General features: G+C 39.3%; 1 protein-coding gene and 1 pseudogene across 1 annotated transcript in view; both read left to right on the forward strand.

Moving 5' to 3' along the window:
- Positions 1 to 22,935, forward strand: part of RANBP17 (RAN binding protein 17) — a 439,101-nt gene that overhangs the window by 371,080 nt on the left and 45,086 nt on the right. The window contains exons 23-24 of the mRNA XM_015141394.3: positions 8,283 to 8,497; positions 10,030 to 10,168. Coding sequence (XP_014996880.3) covers positions 8,283 to 8,497; positions 10,030 to 10,168 — 354 coding nt within the window. The remainder of the gene's footprint in view (positions 1 to 8,282; positions 8,498 to 10,029; positions 10,169 to 22,935) is intronic.
- Positions 19,136 to 20,426, forward strand: LOC106999038 (ubiquitin carboxyl-terminal hydrolase 12-like; annotated as a pseudogene).

The following is a 22,935-nucleotide window of genomic DNA, read 5'->3' on the forward strand; positions in this document are numbered from 1 at the left end:
GGACTATGCCCTCACTGGGCAACATAGTGAGGACTATGTTGCCCAGGCTTTTCTCAAACTCCTTACCTCAAGCAATCCTCCCCCCTCAGCCTCCCAAAGTCCTTGGATCACAGGCTTCAGCACCACGCCTGGCCAGAATTGTTATTTAAATTAGCATACAATGTTAGTAGACATAAAATTATGTCTACTCTTCCTTTCCTGTCTCAACATGATTGCCTCCTATATGATAATATGATTTTACAAAATTCATATTATCACACAAAGAAAAGTATACCAGTTCTTGGGAATTTATAGAATATTGTGTACTACTCTAAGACTATATGTAGGATCCTTGCCATCTTGCCATCTTCAATATAGTTTTCTTTTTGTTACTATTCAGTCTGGGACAAGACTTTCCCCAATACCTAAGTCTATTGTTTGCACATGAGATCACTCAAGAAGTGGTTGCATCTGACTGAGGGACTAGAAGTAGGTTTTGCTGGTAGCCACCAGTTAACAATTGTGCATCTAGTTGAAACTCCTTTCAAGAAATAAGAAAAAATATATAATGATTTCAAAATAAACTGTAAGCTTTAAATACTGGGATTTTTTTTTCTTTTTCAGTTACTTGGTATGGCTCTATGGAAAAGCAAGAATTATAAAAATGTCCATAACCTTTATAAACTCATTTCTATTTTTCTTCTAAGGAAATAATCTCATGATAGAGGACAGCTAACTACAGCTAAAGATCCTTGATGTTACATTATCCATAATAGTAAAAGCTGGGAAAACAAACAAAATGCTACAAATAGCAAAATGCTTGAATAACACAGAAGGATATGTCAGTTCAGTGGAATACATTGCAACCATTAAAAATTATCTTTTCAGGTTACCCAGCTTATGGAAAATATAAATAATGCCATATCAAGGTAGAATTCAAATTTTACCTATGCTGTAGGTCATGTTAGACTTCTATATACATGGCAACAATTGAAAGAAAACAGAAACTTCAAAATAGTTTTAAATATTGAGGTTGCAAGTTAATGTTTTTAAGATTTTTATATCTACTAATATGCTTATAAAATAACCTATACAAAATCTTTTATTCAAAAAAGGTAGTGAATCATACGTAAATCTGTAATTACATTATTGGGACAACATTACTCCAAGAGTTCGGAAACAAAATTACATCAGTGCTGAAATTCCATCTTCTATGTCAGCAACTTATGCTGCAAAGTTAAGAAAGGTGTGGAACCGCCATAAGCACACAGCCTGGGGTCGGCCCACTTGCACTGCCATGTCTTTTCTATCATGTTTTCTGTACCTATCACTTTCTTTCCCATCTTTTTTCATCCAAAATAATTTTTTTTCTTTTTTTGCTTTTCTCTAACTATAAAATAATACACTCATGGAGGGAAAAGATCCAGCAATGTTATTTCAAAATAAACTCTGTAAGCTTTAAATTTTTCATTTTTCACTTGGTACAGGAAAACATAACCCCCCATTCGTCACCCAGAGTTAACCATTATTAACAGTTTAGTGTATGTGCCCTTCTATGCTTTCTATGTGTACATACACACGTATTTTCCCAAACATGATACCATGTTTGCTATTCTGTGATTTGTTGTTTTTCATTTATATTATGGTCATTGTTCTATGCTAGCATATATAAATCTACCTCTTTTTAAATAGCTGCAAAATATTCCATTTTATGGTCATACTATAATTTATTAATCGCCTTTAGCTGAACATCTGCTTTTTCATTATCATTCATAGTGCTTCAGTCAATAACTTTGTACATTCAGCTTTGTGAGTTTCAGTCATTCATTCAACAGATGTGTAATAAGAACAGCAGGTGCTGTTACAGGCTCTTTGGATACCTCAGTGGGCAAACCAAAAAAGAAATTAACTAGTAATTAGAAGGTAGGCTGGGCACAGCTGCTCATGCCTTGTAGTTCTAGCACTTTGGGAGGCTGATGCAGGAGGACTGCTTGAGCCCAGGAGTTTGAGACTAGCCTGGACATCACAGTGAGACCCCGTCTCCATAAAAAAATTAGAAAAGAAAAAGAAGGTAATAAGTGCTATAAAGAAAGAAAGAAAAGAAAGAAAAAAAGAAAAGAAAGAAAATAGATTAGGATAAGGGGGCATCTAATCCCAGAGAGTGAAACAACAGAGACACTAATTCATTGCTGGTAGAACGCAGAATGGTGCGGCCACTTTAGAAGACAGTTTGGCAGCTTCTTATGAAACTAAACATAGTCATTGTAAGATCCAGTAATCATGCCCCTTGGTATTTACCCAAAGGCATCAAAAACTTATGGTCAGACAAACACATGTACACTAATATTTATAGCAGCTTTATTCTCAATCGCTAAAACTGATTTTCTTCAGTAGGTGAGTGGATAAATAGACAACAGTACAACCAGACAATGGAATGTTATTCGGCACCAAAAAATAATAATAATAAAGCTATAAAATTACAAAAAGATATGTAAGAATCACTCTTACTGAGTGAAAGAAGCCAATCTGAAAAGCCTTACATACTATATAACCCCAACTACGTGACATTCTGGAAAAGGGAAAACTATGAAGACAGTAAAAGCTCAGTGGCTGCCAGTGGTTAGGAGACAGTGAAGGATGAATAGGCAGAGCAGAGGATTTGGGGGGCATTGAAACTCTGTGTGATACTATAATGGTGGATGCGTGTTCATTATACATTTGTCCAAACCCACAGAATGTACACCACCAACAGTGAATGCTGATGTAAACTATGACATTGGCTGATAATGATATGTCAGTATAGGTCCAGATTGTAACAAATGCACCACTCTAGTAGGGGATGTTGATAGTAGGGAAGCTGTGCATGTGTGGGGACAGGAGATGTATGGTAATCGCTGTACCTCTCTCTCAGCTTTGCTGTGATCCTTAAACTCCTTATTGTTAAAAGAGAAAAAAAAATACACACACATATCTTAAGTGCCAGGGATTTAGGGACATGTTGCATTATTAGAGTGGTCAAGGTAGGCGTCATTGAAAATATGACATTTGAACAAAGACTTCCAGTAAATAAAGGAGTTAGTCACGTGAATTTCTTGAAGACCATTCTAGGCTGAGGAAACAGCAAGTGGTAGAGTCTTAAGGCAGGAGTGTATCTGGCATGTCTGAAGGGCAGCAAGGAGGTCAGTAGCTGAAGCAGAGTGAACAAAAGGAAGAGTAATAAGAACAGTATCATATAAGGCCTGTAGCCCACTAACATCGCTTTGACTTTAACTCTAAATAAAACAGAGGACCTCAGGAACATTCTGAGCACAGGAATGACATGGCCTGACCTAAGTTTTTAAAACATTACTCAGGCTGCTATATTAAGGGTAGACTAGAGAGGATTAAAGGTGTAAGCAGGGAAGTCAGATAAGACAATATTGCAGTAATTCAGGCAAAGTTTGATACTGGCTTTGAACAAAGTAATAGCAGTGGGAGTGGTCAGATTCTGGATATACTATGAAGGTAAGACAAATCAAATTTCTTGATTCATTGGATGAATGGTAGGACAGAAAAAAATATAGTCAAGAGATTGGAATACAAGCAACTAGAAAGAAGTAGTTGCCATCTTATATGGAGATGGAGAAGGCTAAGATGGGTGTGGGGGACTAAAGTTCCATTTTGGTTATGTTACATTTGAGATGTCGATTAATATCCAAGTGGAAATGTTGAGTGCCAATACGGATTTTTGATTCTGGAGTTTGGAAAATAGGTCTAGGGAGTCCTTTGACTCATTCAATGATATTTACAGCTGCAGAACTAGGTAAGAACTAGGAATAAGTGTGCTTGCTTCATCAACATACCTACTAGAACTAGAGGTGAGTGTAAATATAGAGGAAGACTTAGATTTGAGTTCTGGTGCACTCCAGTGTTGGAAGGTAAAAAAGAAGGAACTGGCAAAGAAGATTGAGCGAACACAGAAGAAAATTGAGAGAATGTGTCTTGGAAGACGAGGTGGTCACCTATGACCTATCAAAAGTTGCCAGTCAATCAAGTAAGATGAAGACTAAGAGTCAACCATTACATTTAGCAACCAGAAGTCACTAGTAACCTTGAAAAGAGCACTTTGAGTGGAGCGGGCATAAAAGAGAATGAGAAGAGAAGAAATGGAGACAATGAATTGAGCAATATCTAACAGAGGAAGTGAGGCCAAGAGAAGGTTTTACGTGTCTTTTTTTTTTTTTTTTTTTAATGGAAGAGACAATAGTGTGACTTGTATTCTGATGAGAATGAGCCAATAGCAAACAAACAAGATTGCATAGTAGAGAAGGGCAAAAATTGTTGGTGCCTTGTCCTTAAGCACATAAGAGAGAGGAGATGGGAACTAGTTGGACATGTTGAGGGATTGACTTTTACTAAAGGCAGTATATATGAGTGCAGATGCTAGTAGAAAGGTATAAATGGTATGGAATGTTAATATTAGAATATAGAAATTGATCTACACACACATATTTTTTCAAGACGGGGTCTCACTCTGTCACTCAGGCTGGAGTGCAGTGGTGTGATCATGGCTCACTGCAGCTTCAGCCTCTTGGACTCAAGTGATACTCCCACCTCACCCTCCCAAGTAGCTGGGAGTAATGATGCATGCCACTACACCTGGCTAATTTTTTGTAGAGATGGGATTTTGCCATGTTGCCCAGGCTGGTCTCAAGCTACTGGGCTCAAGTGATCCATCCCCTTCAGCCTCCCAAAGTGCTGGGATTACAGATGCAAGCCATTTCACCCAGCCTTTTAAAAATATTTTTAATAAATGTTACCAAATTGCCTTCTAGAATGGTTATACTAATTTTATATTCCCAACAATTTTTTTATTTTCCTACATCCTTATCAACACTGCATTGTGCTCTCTTTTTCAATCTGAAAGGGAAATACTATATTCCCTCCAGCCTTTACAGCTTCAATTCTGTCCCAAACCATTTATGTCCAGAGACCTTGGCTGGTTTGCAGAGAGACAAGAGTGGGTTGAGTAACCTGAAGTAAAAGAACGTCAGCAAGTCGCAGTACTCTTCACATAACTGCACCTTCCAATGATGACTGAAGACATTCAGCCTATACAGTTGTCAGCTAGCTATCACATTCACTGAGGCACTTGAGCAAAATGAGGTAGTTTCCTATTTCAAAAGTATTCATCATTCTACTGTTACAAGGTCAAAATAGTATATTAATTACTGTCTTAACCCATTTATGCCTAGTGTTCCATTATTAGGACGCTAAGCTTGTGGGAGTTATTTGTATCCTGTTGCTCAAGGTCATCTCCAAGATCTGATTTTTCACACAAAAAAAATTGCAACGTTCAGCATAAATGGGTTAATACAAATGTGTCTGACATAGTCCAAAAGGCAGGACATATATGCCAAATTGCAACATATTAATACAGAGACAACAGTTATGATTCTAGATAATGCTTCTTGATGATAGATTATCCTGTCCTTTACAGATTTTTTTCCCCCATCGGGCAGTTCTTGGCCTGCTTATTTCATCTGTTGCTACAGAATATAGGACCTTTACTTTCCCCATAAGGATATCAGCATAAAAAGGCCCCAAAAGTTTTCTCACTTTTACCTTGGCCTTCCCAACAAACACAAAACCAGTGAAAATTACCAAAATTACCCTAGCTCTTTTCATCACATGGGTATACAGTGCTGTTCTTTCTTGGGAAAGGGAAGGAGAGAAAATGTCTAACCTTGGTTTAAATTGAATTTGAGGCAAAGGTAGAAAAACAGTGGTTTAGAACTGTTTTTTTCTGGAGTACCTGACTTTCTTAGACATTGATGCCTTTGCGCTTTATCTATCCAGAGTACACTCCTCTTTTTCCAAGTCCGTGTGGCAACTTCAATTATCCTTCAAACTTAACCTGTTCTGTGAAGCCTTTCCCCTGCCTTCCTGCCAAAGGAAAGTTAGCCTCTTTTTCTGTTCACATAACATCTTGACATACCTCTCCGATGGCATTTGTCACAGTGTATGGAATTATTTATTTACAGATCTATTTCCCCCAACAGACTGAACTCCCTCAGGGCAGAGAGTTTATTTTATTCATTTGTTTATACCAACACCTCACACATAGTAGCTGTTAAATAAATGCTATCATATTGAGTTGAATCTTTATGCAACTATTATATCTCTCTAAGGTGAGTTACAATGAGATCATGAAAGAGGGTACAGTATTTGATATGGAGTAAATTACAATATATGCTTCAGCCTTCTAGACACTGGTTTTGTCATTCAGATATATAAATTATAAGCAAAGTCACATGGACTTCTAAGGCTACACAGAAGAAAATGTGCATATAGAAATGCTCCACATACATGGAACAGACCAAGGCAGATCAAGAAGAGGGAACTTTTACCCTGGGCTGGTCCTGTGTTTCATGCTCTGCTAGAAGTATTGGTCCTTCTTAACCTCTTAGTACTCATGGGGTTACCATAATATATATATGAGTCAAGCTGCAAACCAGGAAAAACAAGCACAATAATACTTTTGGAATGTATAACTTATCTTAGAAATTAGACCTTATATAATCTTAGGCAAAGATGGGGAAATAGGGCCAAAGCGGGGAGTTGAAGGTTCAGGGGAAAAAAATCACCAATCGGCCCTCCAGAAATAATGGCATAGTTGGAATTTGCAGGGAAATCTAGAAACCAGGCACATTTAGGTGCTAGAGTGGAACTATGAAAGGATTAGGGGTGAGAAGGTAGCTGGTGTTATGGTATAGAAGTCAGTAGAAGGCTGTTGCCTCTGCATAGCTATTGCTTCTGTAAGTGTGCTACCGCCTGTTTGGTGGCGTGCTTGGAGATACTGGTCAGCAGGGTTGGTAGTTCTAGACACAAACAGAACAAGGAAGCACAAGGACAAAGTGAAACCGAGCAGCATTTCTACCTCTTACTCTCACCACCTCTAACCACAGCAACCTTCAGAAAGTCATGGCAGCGACTGCACTCCCAGCATCCAAATCTCGCACAAATTTCTCTTTTGGCCAATTGTAGCCCACAACCATAAAGGGAAGTGGATTCTAAGAAACTTAATTCTTGTTAGCTAAGTTGACACGGTATAAGCCACTATATTATACTTCTAAATTTTGTAAATTGAATTTAGTTTCAATTTTAGAAGCAATACTCATTTGACCAGGAAAAAGCAGAGGTAAGAAACATATATTACTTTATATTTTTTTAAAGCATTATCAAGTATTGCCTAGTAACATACTAACTAGCACACATTTCAGAAACAAATTATTGATTGTAAATGCTAACTACTACAGAAGATTTTAAGGTGATCATACAAACATTTCTTTGTCTTCTGATGGTCAACACAGAATTTAAGTACAATTTTTAAAACATCTCTTGAGATCTTCCGAAGAAGGATCTAAGAAGAAAAAGGAAGTAATATTTACTATACACTGCACCAAGAACTTCTGTGTGTGTTATTTCATTGAATTCATATACCAAACCTGTGAGGCTCCTAAAAGTGAAGTAACTCAAGATCAAATTCAATCAAATTCATATAAAAGTTTAAAAATTTGCCGAGAATTTAGGGTAATTTGCATCTCAATCAGGTTATCTTTTTCTCTTGACTTAGTTTTATCTTACTTTTTAAAATTTTTTACTGACAGGATAACGCATAAAGTAAAATGAACTAATCTTTTTGTTGTTGTTGTTGTTGTTTTGAGATGGAGTCTCACTCTGTCACCCAAGCTGGAGTGCAGTGGCGCGATCTCGGCTCACTGCAAGCTCCGCCTCCTGGGTTCACGCCGTTCTCCCACCTAAGCCTCCCGAGTTGCTGGGACTACAGGCGCCCGCCACCACGCTCGTTTAATTTTTTGTATTTTTAGTAGAGACGGGGTTTCACCATGTTAGCCGGGATGGTCTCGATCTCCTGACCTCATGATCCGCCCGCCTTGGCCTCCCAAAGTGCTGGGATTACAGGCGTGAGCCATGACATCTGGCCAAATGAACTAATCTTAAGAGTACAACTTAATGAATTTTCACATATCTATGTATACATCTGTGTAATCACCATGCAGATAAAAATATAGTACTTTTCCAATATCCTTGATTGATTTTTCCTTGGGCCTTTTGTACTTCCAGGTAAATTGCCATATGTATTTATATTTTTTATTACAATGAATAAAAAAAAATTGTTAAAAATATGCTGGGAGGAAGTGAACATTCGCAGTAAAGTAAGAATGTTAAATAGTGTGTCCCATAACTGCTTTGAATGACATCTACTTATGTCACTTTCTCTTTCTGCTTTTACCCTAAAACAGGTAATCAGATCCTGTCCCTTGGGAGCCTCTCAAAAGATCAGATTTATCCAATGAAACTCAAGGGCATCTCCATCTGCTATTCAGCTCTCAAGTCTGCCTTGTGTGGAAATTATGTCAGCTTTGGCGTCTTCAAGTTGTATGGGGACAACCATTTTGACAATGTACTCCAGGCCTTTGTCAAAATGCTGCTGTCAGTGTCCCACAGTGACTTGCTAGTAAGCAATCATGCATCATGGGAGTCTTTGTATGAAATGTGAAGTAACACCACCACAGGCCTGGAAGTGTTATAATGCAGTCCAGGGAGTTAGCCTAGAACATTTTATGTTTTAAGACAGCATACTTGATCTAACTTACAGAATTTGGAAAACTATAGTGGCTTTTTTTTTTTTTTAACATCTCTGCCTAATTATGCAGAAGCCAATATGTGCCCAATGTCGTCGCAGTAATTACTTAAGTAACATAGCCAAATCATGCTCAGGCTTCGTTCAGGCTTTCCCACCTGCTCCCGCCCAAGGTTACGAGTAAAATCTGGAAGGCCTTTGTTAGTCAACCTGTGTAAGAAATGCTCCTTGATCTCCTAGTGGGCTAGTCTATCATCTTCCACCTTTATAAACTAATCTTGGAATGGCCACATCTCAAGCCAAAGTTATTAAGCTTCCTTGTAGTAGAATGGAATGATCATTGAAGGATATATCTGTTAGACAGAAATTACAAAATAGAAACTTGAGTCACATCAGCCATATGTTAATATCACCTCATCGAAGAGTTACTTCACTGCAGTTAAAGTCCACCAAGACAACTGGTATGGTTCCAAGAATTTTTCTCTAATTTTTTTATTCTAATAGTCAAGCAAACCTTCAATCCAGTAATTCTCAAACTTGAGGGTGCATAAGACTCTCTTAACTTGTGTGTTAAAAATGTACATTTCAGGGCCTACTAGAGCTTGTCATTTAGTGGGAATCAGGCAACTGCATTTTTGGCAAGCACCCCAAGTGATTCCTATTGAGTTGCTCTTAACATCACTTTAAGAAATGCTCCTCTGGTTTCTCTCTTTTTTTTTTTTTCTTTTTTTTTAGAGGTGGGGTCTTGTTGTGTTGCCCAGGCTGTTCTTAGACTCCTGGGCTTAAGCAGTTCTCCTGCCTCAGCCTCCCAAGTAGCTGGAATTACCAGCATGAACCTCCATGCCCAGCTTCTCTAATTTATCACACAAGTGTATTTATTTGATACTGGTTTGGATTGCATTTGAGATTTTTCAAGTATCTTTCTCATGTACTTATCTTTTGCCTGTAGTGTATGGTAAATATTAAGCCCTTTACCAAGTTATTATTTAGTTAGATGGATTAGCATTATATTAATACAACAGACTATGGTGCCAAATCCCATTATAACAGCAAATGTCTTTGTGTTTAAAAAACCAACAAAAAAAGGTTTCCTAGCCACTGTTAAGCACTATTCAGTGTTAAGTATTCCAATCCAGAAAAATAATTCACACGGTCTTCTAAATGTCATATTGCAGGGATTTTACTTTTAAGTGCTAACCATGTAAGGTAAAGAGATCAAGAGATTCCTATCAGAACCCCTTTAAATGCTGGATTGGGACTCATTATGTCATTTACTCTATATATTTATTGATCTTGTGTTTAAATAAGTTTACAATTTCCAGTATTATAAATGACAATTTTCACTGGACTGTAACATGTATTTTTCTTCCCTGTGGCTTGACACTTAGTATGTCTCTGTCCTGTAGCAATACCGGAAACTGAGCCAGTCTTACTATCCACTCCTGGAATGTCTCACTCAGGACCACATGAGCTTCATCATCAACTTAGAGCCTCCTGTACTTATGTATGTTCTCACATCTATCTCAGAGGGACTCACTACTCTTGGTAAGGATCATAGAGGACATTGTTTCCATAGGAAAAACTTGAGTATAGGCTTTTAATGTATGTGATTATTGAGACTATCATCCTACAAAGGGGAAAAGATATTGTGAACCCAAACTGAAAGGTTATTTTATAACCATTACTTGCAAGTGGGAAAAATTATTTCTTCATATTTTGATACATAGTCAGTTATGTTTTCATCAGCTTTACTAAGGTATAATTTACATATAATAAAATTCACTGATTTTAAGTGGACAGTCCAATGAGTCCTTGTACAAATGTGTACATGTACACAAACATAGCCACCGCGACCAATGTGTATTATATTTTCATCACCACTAAAAGCTCTTTTTTCCTCCTTCTAATCAATCCCTTCCCCCTACCTCTCACCCCAGGGAACTAATGCCTGCTTTCTCTCACAATAGTTTGCCTTTTCCAGAACTACATATAAGTGGAATTATATAATATGACATTATTTGTGTCTGGCTTCTTTCATTTAGCATAGTGACTTTGAGATTCATTCACATTATTTTGAAAATCAGTTAGTTTATTCCTTTCTGTTGCTGAGTATTATTCCGTTGTATGGATTATTAGTTTGTTTATTCACCAGCTGATGGACATTTGGGTTGCTTTCATTATTTGACTATTTTGAATACAGCTATTATGAACATTCATATACAAGTATTTATGTAGGTAAATTTTTTTTATTTCTCTTGGGTACATACCTAGAAGTGGTATTTCTAGGTTATATGCTAAGTGTATTTTTAACATATAAGAAACTAACAAACTGTTTCCCAGAGTGACAGTGACAGCATTTTGCTGTCAACAACAGTATATGAGGATTCCAGTTGCTCTGTATACTTGCTAACATTATTAACATCTTTTTCATCTTACCCATGATAGTGGGTGTGAAGTAGAATCTTCAAGTTGACTAATCTTTTCTTCTGTGATACCTAATCTTCTATTAATACTGTATTTGGGGCTGGGCACGGTGGCTCAGCCTGTAATCCCAGCACTTTGGGAGGCTGAGGCAGGTGGATCACCTTAGGTCAGGAGTTCAAGACCAGCCTGGCCAACATGGTGAAGCCCCATCTCTACTAAAAATACCAAAAAGTTAGCCAGGCCTGATGGTGGGCGCCTATAATCCCAACTACTCGGGAGGCTGAGGCAGGAGAATCACATGCACCCAGATGCACCCAGGAGGCATAGGTTGCAGTGAGCCGAGACTGCACCATTGCACTCAGCCTGGACAACAAGAATGAAATTCTGTCTCAAAAAAAAAAAAATATTTTAGCTGAGCACGGTGGCTCGTGCCTGTAATTCTAGCACTTTGGGAGGCCAAGGTGGATGGATCACCTGAGGTCAGGAATTCAAGCCTAGGTTGACCAACATGGTGAAACCCTGTCTCTACTGAAAATACAAAAAATTAGCCAGGTGTGGTGGCACCTGCCTGTAGTCCCAACTACTCGGGAGGCCAAGGCAGGAGAATCGCTGAGGTTGCAATAAGCCAAGATGGTGCCATTACACTCCAGCCTGGGCAACAAGAGCAAAACTCCATCTTAAAAAAAAAAAAAAAAAAGAACTGCATTTGTTTTCATTTTAGACATTATATTTTTATTCTCTAGAATTATTGTTGTTATTTTTTAAGACAGAGTCTCACTCTGTTGCCCAGACTGGAGCACGGTGATATGATCTCATCTCACTGCAACCTCCACCTCCCAGGTTCAAGCGATTCTTGTGCCTCAGCCTCCCGAGTAGCTGAAATTACAGGCTTGCACCACCATACCCAGCTAATTTTTGTATTTTTAGTAGAGATAGGGTTTTGCCATGTTGGCCAAGCTGGTCTTGAACTCCTGACCTCAAATGATCCGCCCACCTCGGCCTCCCAAAGCGCTGCGATTACAGGCATGAACCACCATGCCTGGACTTCAATATTTTAATATTGAATTTTTAAATATTTTCCATTTTCTCCTCATCAGGTTTATGTTTTTTTAACATTGATCATATGTATAAGTTATAATAGGCCAGGTGTGGTGGCTCACACCTGTAATCCCAGCACTTTGGGAGGCCAAGGCAGGCAGATCACAAGGTCAGGAGATTGAGACCATCCTGGCTAACAGAGTGAAACCCCGTCTCTACTAAAAATACAAAAACAAAATTAGCCAGGCCTGGTAGTGGGCACCTGTAGTCCCAGCTACCCAGGAGGCTGAGGTGGGAGAATGGCATGAACCCAGGAGGCAGAGCTTGCAGTGAGTCAAGATCACGCCACTGCACTCCAGCCTGGGCGACAGAGCAAGACTCCATCTCCAAAAACCAAAAGATTTCTAATAGCTGTTTTAAGGTCCTTGTCTACTGATGTGATTTCTGGATCTGTTTCTATGGATTTTTCTCCTTATGGGTCATGTTTTTTTCATTCTTAATATAACTTGTTATTTTTGAATGTGTGCCAGACATCATGAATTTTACATTTTGAATTTTCTGTGCTAGATTTTGGTTTTTATTTTTTGGAGACAGAGTTTCGCTCTCGTTGCCCAGGCTGGAGTGCAACAGCGTGATCTCGGCTCACTGCAACCTCCGTCTCCCGGGTTCAAGTGTTTCTCCTGCCTCAGCCTCCCGAGTAGCTGGGATTACAGGCATGCACCACCACGCCCAGCTAATTCTGTATTTTTAGTAGAGACAGGGTTTCTCCATGTTGGTCAAGCTGGTCTCGAACTCCCGACCTTGGGTGATCCTCTCGCCTCAGCCTCTCCAAGTGCTGGGATTACAGGCATGAGCTACCACACTCGGCCAATTTTTATTTTCTTAATGTGGATTTTATTCTATCCTGCAGTTGAATAACTTTTGGATCAGTTTGACTCATTTGAGATCAGATGGCAACTCTTATTTTGGAGTAATTGGGCCCCACCACTAAAGTGTTAGCTCTGTGAGGACATTCCGGTGCTCCATGTGCTATGAAGTTCCTCCACAAATGATTTCCAGCTTGTAATCTTCAAGAATTATTTGGCCTATTACTTTTCAGTGATTCTTTCCCCAGCCTTGGGAGTTTCTTCTCATACTTTTTTTTTTTTATAGTGGAGTCTCTCTCCGTCGCCCAGGCTGGAGTGCAGTGGCATGATCTCGGCTCACTGCAGGCTCCGCCTCCCAGGTTCAAGCAATTCTCCTGCCTCAAGCCTCCCAAGTACCTGGGATTATAGGCATTTGCCACTACACCTAACTAATTTTTTTGTATTTTTAGTAGAGACGGGGCTTCACCTTGTTGGCCAGGCTGGTCTCAAACTCCTGACCTCAAGTGATCTCCCAAAGTGCTGGGATTACAGGCATGAGCCACTGCACCTGGCCTCTTCTCATACTTTTATAGGTCACTGTTCAGACAAACACTGGAGAGGACTCCCTTGGAGATCTGTAGAACTCTCTTACATAGGTCCCACACTCTGGTACTCTGTACTACAAGTTTTAGCTGCTTTAGCCTTCCCAGATTTCAACCTTTTCTTCTCCAACTCAGTGAGACTGCTTGGCTTTGTTTGGGTTTTCCCTTACTAGCCTGCAATCTGGAAACTGCTTTGGGCAATAAGCTTGAGCAATTGTTTTCCTCCTCTCTAGTTTAATGGTCCTGTACTGCTTGTTGTACAATAATTGAAAACCATTGTTTCGTATAATTTGTCCTGTTTTCTAGTTGTTTGGCAGGAGGGCAAATTCTCATAGCAGTTAATTCTTCATGGAATAAGAAGAAATTCTGTCTTCTATTATTACAGTTTAGCTTGACATTCTTTTATCTCACATCATAGTAATACTTGAAGATTTTGAATTATTTGCGGGTAGCTATGTTATTTTCGACATGTGATCTTGTTAAGACTTAGAATCTGCATTTTAACAGACTCTCAAGGGCGTCTTGACAAAGTGGCATTATGAAAGGAATACTGAACTTGGATTTAAGTCCCAGCACTGCCACTTACTACTTGTGTGACCATGGGCACATACTCCATGCCTGCTGCTGTCATAGGTGACTCATGTGGATACTTGACTGTTTTCATTCTCAGAACCATTTGTGTACCAAAAGCAGGTTAGGTACTCTAAGAGCACTCTTTATTCTTATTTTCTCCTTATTTTCTAGTTTATTCTTACTTTCTACTTGTAAGTTTCTGAAGGGCAGGAACAGTCTATTACTACTTTACTTCCAGTTCCTAGCATTATAGTAAGTGCTCAATAGATATTTACTGAATGCATTAATTAGGTAATATTATTTTCATTGTACAAATGAGGTAAGCTGTGGCTCAGAGAGGTGAAACAATTTGCCTAAGATCATAAAACTAATAAGTGAATGACCTAGGAGTCATTCAAACTCTAAAACCCATTCTTCCTGACCACACTACCCTGCTAGATCTACCTGATAAAGGTCACAGCTTTGACAGCTAGAGGCCTGGTAGAGATTATTTTCTTTGTACATATTGGTGGTTTTATCTTCAGCCTCTTGTATTGTTGCAAATTCACATTGTAACCACTGGATAACTCTGGCAAGTGAATTGGGCCCTGTGTCATTAAGAAAGGGGACTATTTAGAATGTTGAAAGTAACCACTTGGATTTTTCCTTTCCCAACAATGATACATTTTAAAAAGAGGAATTTATTGGTATTGTTTGGATTATAGGCAGGTTTCATTTCTGTTGTTGCCTTGATGGAAAAAATGAGGAGGTACAGAAAAGCTGAATCAGTGTTAGAGTGATGACTTGCCTAATATTGCGAAAATGATTTAAAAATTTCAGTTAATTTCATTCATTAGCATTTTTAATTTCATGCTATCTTTTTAATCATCCATCCATTCTCTGCCCACCCCAACCCCAAACTCTTATACACAGACACCAAGCACAGTGTCTTTAAAAATCTGCTCTTACTGATGGCTCTGAATTCCTTCATTCAGTAATTATCAGTTGTGCATATACTATATACCAAGTACCTTTCTAAACCTTGGCAGTACTGAAGGAAACAAGACAGATAAGATTTCTGCTCACATGAAAGCTTGCATTCTAGTGGGAAGAGACAAGCAATAATTGAACAAGCAAATACACATACCAAAAAAATCAAGTCATTATATGCACTAAACAAAGAATTAAAATTGGGTGGTGGAAAAAGAATAAGTCAAGATGGCTGACTGAAGACATCAGACACCTGCTCTCTCCTGAAGGAAGAACCAAAATTATTAATAGATAATCTTATACCTCGAATAGAACATCTAGAAGAGAAGACTAGAGTCCTATACAGAACTCACAGGAAACATTCAAGGCACAGAAAGAGAAGGAAGCAAGCAGCCAGCTCGGCCAAGATTGGCCAGAAGCCCAGAGAGGCTCAGTATTGCAGAGAAAAGGGTAAATGAGAGAACTTAGGCAGTCCACATGCCTGCCACAGACTACTGCAATCCTAATCACATGAAAGCTTTTCTACCCTTATGAACTCTTAACATTAGCATGAGCAGTGATTTGAAGACCCTATAAAGGCATTGCACCAGCCAGGGAACTTGTGCTGGGTCACTCACCCTTCTAGACCTGAACAGGTACAGCAGGGTGCCATTTGAGGAGTGCAGCCATCACAGGACTGCATCTGACCCTGGTAACTACAGCCCTTGTATCTCCACGTCCTGAGAATTCCTGCTGACATTCCCTGGTGTCCACCCAGAGAGCTGCACTCACCCAGCCTGCACCACTCAAGACCCAGAGGGTCATCCTACCACTCCTACTTCCATCACCCACGCTACATGAGCCACCCAAGGACCCTAGAATCTGCTCGCCCACCCAGCCCACCGCTGCTGCTACCAGCATATGTGCAAGCCACCTGGAGGCCCGAGAATCAGCTTGCTCGTAACTGCCAACACAATGGGGCACAAAGACAGGCACATTCACCCTGGGGCACAAAGACAGGCACATTCATCCCACCATTGTCATGACTAGGGCCTGAAGACTGAGATCTACCTGGCTTCCCAGCTCCCAGCACAAATTTGCCACAGCTTCCACTAATAACTGCACCCTAACCCTCCAAGAAAATTATAGACAGCGCTAATTCTACTTACAGCCAAAGAAATAATATTACACACTACACTACTGCATATATCCAGAATCAAAGCCAAAGTGCCCTACCCAACCAATACCACAGATACTTCTTCAGGAAAAATGCCTCCCCTATGAAAGTAAATTCAAAAATAAGAAAAAGCGACTGTTAAACTGGATGGGTAGATATCAACATAAGGCCACAGGAAACATGAAAAAGCAAGAAAATATGACACCATCCAAGGAACACAGTAATTCTCCAGCAATAGATCTTACTCAAAAAGAAATTTTCAAAATACCAGATAAAGAATTCAAAATGCTGACTTTAAAGCAGCTCAGTGTGTTATAAGAGAAATCTGAGAAACAATACAAATACAATTCAGGATATGAATGAGAACATTACCAAAGAGATTTAAAAAAAATAAATAAATAGAAATTCTGGAACTGAAGAATTCATTGAGGGAAATACAAAATACATTTGAAAGCTTCAACAATAGGCTAGATAAGGCAGAAGAAAATCTCAGAACTTGAAGACAGGACTTTTTCAAATAATCCAGTCAAACAAAAAAAATTTTGAAAGAATAAGAATGAACAAAGCCTTCATGACATATGAAACAACATAAAGTGATTGAATATTCAAATTGCCAGCATCCATGAGATCAAAGAGACAAAGGATTAGAAAGCCCATTTACAGAAATAATAGAAGAAAAATTTCCATTTATTACAAGAAATGTAGACATTCACATACAGGAAACTCAGTGATCCCTAGGAAGATACAGTGCAGAAGGGTCTTTTCCATGGTACATTATAGTCAGAATATCTAAAGTAAAACTTAAAGAGCAAATCCTTAAAACTGCAAAAGAAAAGCATCTAGTTACTTACAAAAGGAACCCCATCAGGCTAACAGTGGATTTCTCAGCAGAAGCTTTACAGGCCGGAAGACAATGGGATGATATATTCAAAGTACAGAAAGAAAAACTGGCCAAGAATACTATATCCAGTAAAATTAACCTTTGTAAATGAAGGAGAAATAAAGTCTTTACAAGAGAAGCAAATGCTAAGGGAATTTGTTTGCTACCACTGCAGCCACAATAAATGCTCAAGGGAGTCCTAAACCTGAAAACAAAGGATGACATTTACCATCATGAAAACACACAAGAGTGTAAAATTCACTGGTTAAGCAATCACACAAAGAGAAGAAAGGACTAAAATGGTACCACTACAGAAATTCACCAAGCCACAACAATTAGTAAGAGAAAAGGACAGGAAAAAAGAATATGTAAAACAACCAGAAAACAATTAACAATATGACAGGAACAAACCTTCACATACCAGTGATAGCCTTGAACATAAATGGATTAAATTATCTAGTTAAAAAGATATATAATGACTGAATGGATTAGAAAAAGAAACCTGATCGAACTATATACTGCTTACAAGAAACTCACCTTAGCAGTCAACACATATAGAGTGAAAGTAAAGAGATGGGAAAAGATAATCCACACAACAAAAACCAAAAGTGAACAGGAATAGCTACCCTTTTATCAGATAAAACAGACTTTACATCAAGAACAAAAGGGGGAAAAAGACAAAGAAGATCATTATATAATGATAAAGGGATTAATCCAGCAAGAGGATATAACAGTTCTAAACAGGTGTGTACCCAACACTGGAACACCTGGATTTCTAAAATGACTAAATTTGAAGAGAGACACTACAATATAATACTAGTGGAGGACTTCAACGTCCCACTCTCAGCATTAAACATCATCTAGACAGAAAGTCAACAAAGACACTTTGCATTTAAACTGGACTTTAGACCAGATGGACCTAACAGAGCTACAGAATCTACTCAACTATAGAATATACATTCTTTTCATCGGAGCATGGAGCATTCTCTAGGATAGACCATATGTTAAGCCACAAAACAGGTCTCAACAAAAATTTTTTTTAGAGACAGGGTCTCACTTTGTCACCCAAGCTGGAGCACAGTGACATGGTCATGGCTCACTGCAGCCTTGAGTTCCCAAGCTCAAGCAATTCTCCTGCCTTAGCCTCCCAAGTAGCTGGGAGTACAGGCATGTGCCCCCAAGCCCAACTTTTTTTTTTTAGAGACGAGTTTTTGCTTTGTTGTCCAGGCTGGTCTCAAACTCCTGGACTCAAGCAATCTGCTCACCTTGGCCTCCCAAAGTGCTGGAATTACAGGCATGAGCCACCGCACCCAGCCCAACAAATTTTTAAAAATTGAAATCATATCAGGTATCTTCTCAGACCACAATGGAATAAAACCAGAAATCAATACCAAGAGGAACTTAGAAACTATACAAATAAATGGAAATTAAACAACTCGCTCCCAAATAATCACTGGGTCAATGAAAAATTATAGTGGAAATTTTAAAAAACTTCTTGAAACAAATGAAAATGGAAACACAGCATACCAAAACCTGTGGGATATAGCAAAAGCAGTGCTAAGAAGTAAGTTTGGCCGGGCGCGGTGGCTCAAGCCTGTAATCCCAGCACTTTGGGAGGCCGAGACGGGCGGATCACGAGGTCAGGAGATCGAGACCATCCTGGCTAACACGGTGAAACCCCGTCTCTACTAAAAATATAAAAAAAAAATTAGCTGGGCGAGGTGGCAGGCACCTGTAATCCCAGCTACTCGGGAGGCTGAGGCAGGAGAATGGCGTGAACCTGGGAGGCAGAGCTTGCAGTGAGCTGAGATCCGGCCACTGCACTCCAGCCTGGGCAACAGAGCGAGACTCCGTCTCAAAAAAAAAAAAAGAAGTAAGTTTATAGGCCTGAGCGCCTGTAGCAACGACTGCCGCAGCGGCCCGGCGGGCTCGGTGGGCGGGGCTGTGGTGTGAGCAGGCGGCCCGGCTCCCCTCCTCCTGCGCCCGCCCCGCCACTGTGATTGGGTGGAAGTTGGCGCTGGCCAGATGGAAAAACTAATGATAGTCTCCAAATTCACCTCCATCTGTACCATGGGCGCCAATGCTTCAGCATTAGAAAAAGATTGGTCCAGAACAGTTTCCGGTCAATGAGCACTCTTTTGGATTAGTCAGTTTGGGGAATACCTGCTACTGCAATTCAGTTCTTCAAGCACTTTATTTTTGTCGTCCATTTCGGGAAAAAGTTCTTGCATATAAGAGTCAACCTAGGAAAAAGGAGATCCTTCTTACATGCTTAGCAGATTTCTTCCATAGCATAGCCACTCAGAAGAAAAAGGTTGGAGTAATACCTCCTAAGAAGTTCATCACAAGATTACAGAAAGAAAATGAGCTTTTTGACAACTGCATGCAACAAGATGCCCATGAGTTCTTAAATTACCTACTGAATGCAATTGCTGATATTTTACAAGGAGAGAGAAAGCAGGAAAAACAAAATGGTCGCCTACCTAATGGTAATATTAATAATGAAAATAATGGCAGCACCCTAGACCCAACGTGGGTTCATGAGATTTTTTTCAGGGAACATTAACTAGTGAAACCAGATGTCTTACTTGTGAAACTAGTAAAGATGAAGATTTTTTAGACCTTTCTGTTAACGTGGAACAAAATACATCAATTACTCACTGCTTAAGGACTTTCAGCAACACAGAAACTCTATGCAGTGAATACAAGTATTACTGTGAAGAGTGTCACAGCAAACAGGAAGCACACAAACAGATGAAAGTTAAACTGCCCATGATTCCAGCTCTACACCTGAAGAAATTTAAATATATGGATCAGCTTCATCGATATACAAAACTCTCTTACCAGGTAGTTTTTCCTTTAAAACTTCATCTATTTAACACTTCAGGTGACACCACCAATCCAGACAGAATGTACAGCCTTGTTGCTGTTGTGGTTCTGTGGAAGACTTATTTGTAGATTTGCTTCATATGAAAGTATGGAGGGTGTGTGCAGCCTCATTGTCAGCATTGGTCCTAATCGAGGCCATTATATTGCAACAGTTAAGAGTCATGATTTTTGGTTGTTGTTTGATGATGACATTGCAGAAAAAATAGATGTACAAGCTATTGAAGAAGTCTACGGGCTGACATCAGATATCTCAAAGAACTCTGAGTCTGGTTACATCCTTTTCTATCAGTCTCGGGCCTGAGGGGGAACCGTGATAAAGAGATACTTTCTGCCTCATTTCTTCTCTGGTTATTTTGGAAAGGATCAAGCACTGATTTTTCCAAGAAAAGAGAAATGCAGGAAGCTCATGGGGCAGTAGCACACTTTGCACACGATAAAGCAAAGACGATGGATTGACAAGCCCTTCCCATCATGGTAGTTGATTTATTTGCTCAGGTATCATGCTGTCTGTACAGTTCCATTCAACAAGGAGGTGAAATCAGAGATACCAGCTCCTCTTGTAAAACAGCCTTCTAGTCATTGTCACGCGTTTTCTCTTTATTAATTGTACCAATAATGCTGTGAATTTCTTGGGGGTGCAGTAGAAAGAATCGGAATCTGTGCTGTATTGATAAGGAGATGATGTCGAACACACTGAATAAATTTGCCTGGTTCAGTGTGTATAGAAGCATATTCGGTGGTCTTTTCGAGAGTAAACCAGAAATACTTTTGGGCCCAACACTTGCAGTTGCCTTCCTGATGTAAAAACTAACATGCTAGATACAGTGTCAGGAAGACAAAGATGTTTTGCTTCTCTGAAGAAGCTTATAATAATATATGTAGGGAGCAATTGGTCAAAAGTGGCTTTTTGTTTCCCCAAGGGGAAAAACTGGCTTTGCAATCATAATTTTTTCCTTATTTATTTTACTTAAAACTGGTAGAGTCTAAGTATTATATGAAGTGCCCATGATTCTGTCAGTAAATTTGAGCATATTTTTATTAGTTAATGTCAGTTTAAGTAGTCCTTTTGTCTGTTTCTATTTTTAAGGTGAATTTTAAATTCTATCTGAAATCAGTAAGATATCTTGAGAAAAACTGCAATGAGAGGAGGTAAATATCCTTTTTCAGGAGGAACTGATATCTCTGGCCAAATCCTTTTATTTTGGTTTCTAAATCACTTATTTTCTTCAGCTTTAGTTTCATAAAATTAACAAACTATAAAGAAAAATTCCTGACCAGGCGCGGTGGCTCACGCCTGTAATCCCAACGCTTTAGGAGACCGAGGTGGGCAGATCACGAGGTCGGGAGATTGAGACCATCCTGGCTAACATGGTGAAACCCAGTCTCTACTAAAAATACAAAAAATTAGCCAGGCATGGTGGCACGCGCCTGTAATCCCAGCTATTTGGGAGGCTGGGGCGGGAGAATCACTGGAACCCAGGGGGTGGAGGTTGCAGTGAGCCAAGATCATGCCACTGCACTCCAGCCTGGGCAATAGAGCGAGACTCTGTCTCAAAAAAAAAACATTCCGTAATTGTTGGAATAATTAAAAATTCTGGTGCAGTGGTGGTATACCAATCTTTAGAATTCTTAAATATTCTAATGTTTCAAGTTGAGGTCATGCTTGGAAAAATCATGTCATAGCATTTATGTTATTTTCAGATGTAATTTTTTTACCCTGGAAAGAAGTAATAATGTTCATCATAACCCTAGCAGTCTGGATAGTGAGCTAAACAAACCCTTTGAAGATTAAATTTTAATCAAGTAGACTAGGAATACAAAAAACAAGTCCTTCCTCCTGTTCCTCCTACCTTTACAGATCCTACTGGAAGGGTGTTCAGAAATTAAAATTTGTGTTTGCTGAGACTTAATTCTGTTGGGGGTTTTAAGAAGTAATATATGTAACATAAAATGTATGCAAACTATTGCAGTTTTTTCGGACATTTTTCCATGCATCAGTAAGTTGTCTGACAGTAGCCAAATGTAACTTGCAGAAAATTATCCAAAGTTATATTCAGAATAATAGCAATCAGGCCTTGGATGTTCTTTATCATACTCTTTTCAGGCAGTAAATTTTTTTAAAAAAAATCTGTCATTTTCTACAGTTCTTTTGCTAAAACTGTTGACTATGGAAAACAAACAACAAAAAGGAATATTTTAGTCTGCTGCTGTTATTAACATTTATTATCGGTATCTTTTGGCTCAGGAAATGACTTCACCTATTTGTTCCATAAGCAGACCTTTAACAGGGTCACTTAGGTAATTGGGCTGCTTAAACAGATGTGCTGGGAGAAAATTATAATATTTAGTATTTGTGGCCAGGCGTGGTGGCTCACGCCTGTAATCCCAGCACTTTGGGAGGCCGAGGCAGGCGGATGACCAGGTCAGGAGATCGAGACCACCTGGGCTAACAAGGTGAAACCCCGTCTCTACTAAAAATACAAAAAATTAGCTGGGCATGGTGGCAGGCGCCTGTAGTTCCAGCTACTCGGGAGGTTGAAGCAGGAGAATGGCGTGAACCCGGGAAGTGGAGCTTGCAGTGAGCCGAGATTGCACCACTGCACTCCAGCCTGGGCGACAGAGTGAGACTCCGTCTCAAAAAAAAAAAAAATTAGTGTTTGTGCTAAATATCGAAAGTATCTTGACAAGTTTCTCTTAAGATAGTTTATAAAGCCTTATCCTGGCTAGAGACGTTTTGTACAAATTATATATAGCCTGCCCGATCTACCAGTACGACACAGAGAATCACAATCAACCATGTGGGGAAAGTCAGGGCAGTAGAAGTGGAGGTACGCTTTTTATTTTAAGGGCTTAAACCAAATTGTCTTGAAATTAAAGCTGTATTTCTGCAGCTTTCAGTGCAGAGAAAAAGAAGAAAGTGAAGCTGTGTCAGTTTT

The sequence above is a fragment of the Macaca mulatta genome, chromosome 6 (genome assembly GCF_049350105.2).
Source record: "Macaca mulatta isolate MMU2019108-1 chromosome 6, T2T-MMU8v2.0, whole genome shotgun sequence".
NCBI lineage: Eukaryota > Metazoa > Chordata > Mammalia > Primates > Cercopithecidae > Macaca > Macaca mulatta.